This window comes from Frieseomelitta varia, unplaced genomic scaffold (assembly GCF_011392965.1).
Source record: "Frieseomelitta varia isolate USP_RPSP 00005682 unplaced genomic scaffold, Fvar_1.2 scaffold_254, whole genome shotgun sequence".
Classification (NCBI taxonomy): Eukaryota; Metazoa; Arthropoda; class Insecta; order Hymenoptera; family Apidae; genus Frieseomelitta; species Frieseomelitta varia.
This window is the reverse complement of record NW_025109984.1, coordinates 108,267-114,266: the sequence shown is the minus strand read 5'-3', so window position 1 is coordinate 114,266 and position 6,000 is coordinate 108,267. Positions and strand designations below refer to the sequence as shown.

Here is a 6,000-nt window from a genome sequence, read left to right as displayed (position 1 = left end):
TCAATTATTTAGTGTGTTTTGCATGTGACGAGTTGTGATCAATTGTGTTGTAAATACTGTAGTCAGAATTTTATAAAATCCGTATTCGTGAATCACGACAGATTACGAAAAACTTCTTCTCCCACCCTCGAATGATTTTTCATTTAGGATACGTGCTAATATTCGCAATCGTCGAAAGCATCGTTTAAACAAATGATGCGCAAATACTTTTTATATTCACTGTATATATGTAGCCATATAAGAAACCGTGTATTTGTCAATGAATAAGCAATTAGTTATGTTTGTCTCGCGACGAGTCTCAAGTTGTATATATACATTTATAATATATCGTAAAACACGCATATATATATATAAATATTATATATATATATATATATATATATATATATAGGAAATCGTAAGCGAGTTATGTAATAACGAGTTCGTGAACTCCAACAGGTATTTGCATGATGCAATTAAGAAAAACAGCAAAAATCCGATATCATTGTATTATTTAACACCTGTCTTCTTGATCAACATACAAACAAGTATACCGAGATTTTATTTATTTATTTTTTTTTTAGGTCAAATGCATAAATATATAAATATATAATATATAGTGCATAAATAATATATAGTATATAATATATATTATATACTAAATATATATAAGTGCATAAGTGCATATTATACTATATATATTATATACTAAATATATTATACTGTATATATTATATACTAAATATTATTATATAATATATATAAGTGCATAAATAATATATAGTATATAATATATATAATACATATTATATACTAAATGTATTATATAATAAATATATAATATATATAATGCATAAATATATAAATATATAATAATTTAGGTATCAAATGCATAATACCAATATATAATATATAGGTAATGCATAAATATATAAATAGATAATAATTTAGGTATCAAATGCATAAATATGTAAAACTAGCTTTTGAAGGCTGTGTCTGTCGCCATCACGAAAGGATAGCAGACACTTGAAACGCAAGTTTCTCTCAATTAGTGACTTTTATTAAACAACTGTACAAATTCGCGCGCAATTGGTGACTTCAGTTGTTCAGTAATCTCTCTGTGTTTGAAGAAACATGGAGAAAAATGCATGCAAGTGAGGGACGATGATGGGAGGGGAAACGATTCAACGATTCATAAGATAAGATTTTCATCTATTAAATGATTATTATACTTTGAACATTCTTTTCTTTTTTATGCATCTCTGCGTACTGTGTGCATTCTGGATATGTTTTTTCTTTTTTTCTTTTTTTCATATACTTATTCGTTTTCGGACGCTCGATCGATCTCAAAATATCCGCATTCCTCTTAAAATTTCCCCTGGAATGAACTTCAGGCCATTACAACGAACAATAGGAATCCTCACGCAACAATAAGATAGGAAACAATTTGTTGGATCCCAACGCTGTAATAATATATCCCCTTACGATCATGGCACGCTTGCATTTAACGATAAGCTTATGTCAACAAAATCGTGTCGCACGGGTTTCTCGAAGTAACGCATGACGAATTTTCGTAGCACGTGAATCTTCAAAAGGAAGACGGTTCAAAAGAAGAGACACCGCGACGCACGTCACTGAAATGCCAAACAATATTCCGAATCGTATTGTCTTTTCGCTTCTATCGTAAAGGTACACTTTTCCACGCTCTTTCTCATTGTATCTACATACACAATGCCACGTAATACAGTGCTTTGATTTCTACTCTCTTACCACACGACTTACGTATCACGGTCTCGCTACTACTCGATTCGTAAATTAGTTTTCTAATTGTTTTCTACCATCCACGCTTGCTCGTCCAATAGAGCTTCATCTTTCTTCTCTCTTCTCTTTCGTCGTTCGAGGTGTGCGAGTTTCACGCGGAAGAATGTAAGAGTGTGTCTCTGTGAAGTCAAGAAAATATTTGCAGTCAAAGCACCCGAGGAACACAGGAGACAAACGTTAGACAGATTTCTTTTCTGACGTTAACGAGTCACTTTGAATCGCGCGTTTCTCCCCTGTGTGGTCCTCGTTCGTACAACGATCTGCTTCTTATGTCGGATAAAAATTTTACAGCGGTGTTCCTAACTTTTAGTAAACTCTATGATACATGCTATCTTATAAGATCTCGGACGCTCGCTACTTGTACACGCAACACACACACACATATACACACACACACACGCGTTTTCACACTGCCTCTACTTAATTAATTGGGCCTTGCAACGTTATTGAAACACGTTTAATCTCTTTCTGCGTTCTTCACGTTACATTCCGTCGCGTTGAGAAAGACGCGAGATTTATCATTCTCTTTAAAAAAAGAATTCAGTAAAACAATGGAATTTTTTTTTGCAACAATTTGGAATGCACGAGAACTGTGAACCTCCGGGCACAGTCGCAGCTTCGAGATAAATAATAATATCTGATAGATAAGTACACTTTGTATAATCTCTTCCCGTAAACTGTGAGGACTTTTAACTGTGACGAAGCATTACATACTTTTTTTTTTTTTTTTTTTTTTTTTTTTTCTTTCTTTTACTTTATATCTACAAGTATTACACTTAATTTTCTAAATCTTACACACACGTCGTGTAATCGTACGATTTTGAACTCTTGAAATCTCTTGCTGGAATGTTAACAATTTGTTCATTTCTTTTTCCTTTTTTTTTTTTAAACGTGTACAAAATCTTCGCGTTTCATGCACAAACAAAACGAGGGAGAAACAATTGAGATTATACAAGAGAGAACATAATAATCCCTCCATGTTCGGCAAAGTTCTCCTACCCGCTTTCTTACTCACTAGATACGTGTTCGTTAAAATATTTACAGCTTATCTTCTAGCGCTTACTTCTTAGAATTAATTTCTTTCTTTCTTTTTTTTTTTTTTTTTCTTTTCACGTTCATTGATACTCGTATGATAACGCACAGCACTTCCGGAACAACCTACCGCGAGATGTTCCTGTGTCTTGCTGAATTTTCCTAGTCGTCCGTTTCTGTCGACTCGTTCGACGATACATCACAAACCCATGTCGTTCAACTCTTTAATTATGAAAAATTAGATTTCTTTCCCAGTGTCGCCCAATCTTTCTTTCTTTTTTTTTTTTTTTTAGATACTCTGAACGCAATCAAACAAATTTAAATGCGCAAGAAAGGAACAGCGGATAGATATGTATCAAAAAAGTCTGCCGTTTCACGTATAAATAACAAAGCTTCTGTCATTTGTTTTTCTTTTTCTTCATTCTTATCTGTCGATAATTGAACACCATTGTAATTTGCAGGTGAAAATATTATACCCGAGGTAACATTGAGATAATTAAGAGAGCAACATTGTGTGATCTTTGAATACGACTGGAAGGAAAACAAGGTAATACACTGGGCACGGATATTTTTATACCTTCAGATGTGATCGTTCGCCTTCGGTTTAATACTAACAAACATTGAATGACTGTCGATAAGAATTAATTAGCAAAGGAGAGAACATTTTCACACGCTCTATTAGGAGAGAATATTCGGTAGAAAAGGACGATAACGAAATGGGCGGCATTAATTGTCGTGAGTGATCGTATACGTGTAGGATGATCCATGTTTATCTTTATCCTAAATTTATCTCAGAACGTACGAATAAATCGAGAGATCTTTGAATCTTTTACTTCCTTGCGACTCGACGTACTTTCCTTGATAAATAGACACGTGAGAAATAGATAAGCCTTTGTGTATTTATTGGCACTTAAAAAAAAAGAAAGAAAAAAAAAATGCCTCTCGTCTAATCTGACACGCAGCGAACGTGAACGTCTCGTGCGTGTTGAGTCATTACAGTTCGTATCTTTATGCGTTATCATTTCGTACAAACCCCGGAAATATAAAAATTATCGAGGAAACGTGTTTCCTCTTTGCAGAGTAAACTATTAAAATAGAATTGTCACCTCGGTGCTTCATAACAATCGCATTTATGAAACTATTACGCACTTGGTTCCAAAGATAATCTTCTACGTCGTTAAACGAACACTTCACACTATTTTGTAGTTGGGAAGCGTTCTGAACGACATAGTGGTTGTATTATTATTATTATTATTATTATTATTATTATTATTATTATTATTATTATTATTACGTCATTGTTGCAATTCGTCGATCTAGTTTCAAATATTGATAATAAAAATATTACCTAGGCTCGATGGCGCATCATCTAAAAACAAAGAAATAAATTAGAACAACAGATAGAGAGAAGTTTGCGAACGTCCCTGCGGACGCGCAATACAAATTGTCTCTGTGGTAGTACGTCGCGGGCGGATGTTCGTCTCCTGGCTTGCAATTATCGTGTTTTTCCTTCAGCTCCGCCTGTAAACCAGAGACAAATCAATTAGGGCGCAAACATTGAAATAAATTTTCTTTCTTGGTTTGGCAAGCTGTACAAAAGTGAACAAAAGTGTTGCCACAGTCGATAAGAAATTATCTATACTTTAAACTGTTTGAATTTTGTGAAACAATCAAGTTGGACTTGTTTTAGAGCGGGCAATGTCTGCTTTATCGACTTTGAGTTCTTTTCTTTTTTATCAGAGATTGACTTTACATCAAGCAGCGAATGGAAAAAATCCAAACATGTATAAAAACATTGGAAGATTTTTCTCTTGACTCGATTAACTATCGTTTTAAAGATTAAAATCTTCTTTTTACATCAACCTCTTGCTGTATCATTTTTTCCTTCGCCATTTCATCGAAGTTAAATGACAAAAGTTTAAAAAATTTTAACGTTTCAACCCTAATGTTCATACTTTAATAAAATAGCGAAAAAAAATCGCACAGCAAGTTTTAAGAGGTCGTTGTAAAGAGGATACTTCAATCTTCGAGATCATGATAAATTTAACTATGAAAAAAAATTTTCTAACAAAAGTACTTGAATTTTTACAAGTTTCGAGAACAAAAGTATCTTCGCTACATGGTATGAAAATATTTTTGAAGAAAAACCAATGTAGGACTAGTCAAAGTGGAGACCTCACACTTTAAAATAAAGCCAGCTGGATTATTATACGACTTTTTTTTTTTAATAAAGTTGTAACAGTTTGAAACATACATGATTTTTCATCGAGTGTACTTTCATACCTCTGCACTTTGAGTTTAGACCTATGATCGATATTTTCCTTTCTCACCTGACAAATGTCTTTGCACGGAGGGCAAATTAGAGCACCCTTGTGGAGCCAACCGTTTTGCATTATTCTAATGGCTATTTCTTGACCAGCATGGTAGCATGTGTACGTGTAATTTGCAACCTGTAAAACGATGTAGGTTTTAATAAAAAAAAAAAAAAGTTATGATAATTACATCATCTAAACACTCCATTATAAAAGATGGCTCTCATTTTGTCAACAAGTCAAAAAAAAACAATAAATTGTTTAAATGAATGGAAAAATTTTTCATTTAAAAGAACAAATTCAAATAATCTTCAGATTAATTTATGAATATGATGAAACTCCTTTTGAGGTGAACTTCACTTATTGAAACGAAATTTTAATTAATGTCCAATCATCGTGAACTCCTGAGAAACGAAAGTGACAGTGAGAAAAATTAATAAACTCTAATTTCATGAAGAGATAACGTGAATGGAGGTCCACCAATAATCAATACACATGTAATGTAAAGAAGAGAACAGTCCAATGCGTCACTGACCATTATATGCAATCTACCAGCTTCGCATATATACTGATAACACCCTGAGCCCCAATGTTGCCATTGCCGAGCCTGTTTACAAGTTCTTTCCTCCCACATTTGGTTCGTGTGATCGAAGCACCTTGAATGCGGGCCATACTTCTCCAGAGCGAAATTCTTGTCCGGATCTGTCAATGAAAATTCGAACGTCAATATAGAATCTAGTATAAAAAAAAAAAAAAAAAAGAAGAACAAACTAATAACAAAGGGTGTTTTATTTTATTCCTTATTCAAAAGTTGAACATCTATCAAATTCATTGAAAGGATGTTTTATTTTATTCT

At 33.2% G+C, this 6,000-nt stretch overlaps 1 protein-coding gene across 4 annotated transcripts in view; it reads right to left on the bottom strand.

Annotated features, from left to right (window-relative positions):
- Positions 1-1,174: 1,174 nt before the first annotated feature.
- Positions 1,175-6,000, bottom strand: part of LOC122528626 (leishmanolysin-like peptidase) — a 110,639-nt gene continuing 105,813 nt past the window's right edge. For all 4 annotated transcript variants that reach the window (XM_043653946.1, XM_043653947.1, XM_043653948.1 and 1 more), the window contains 4 exons: positions 5,680-5,846; positions 5,163-5,282; positions 4,118-4,353; positions 1,175-4,070 (listed from right to left, as the gene is read on the bottom strand). In XM_043653946.1, the coding sequence (XP_043509881.1) occupies positions 4,198-4,353; positions 5,163-5,282; positions 5,680-5,846 (443 nt within the window). In that variant the 3' untranslated portion in view covers positions 1,175-4,070; positions 4,118-4,197. The remainder of the gene's footprint in view (positions 4,071-4,117; positions 4,354-5,162; positions 5,283-5,679; positions 5,847-6,000) is intronic.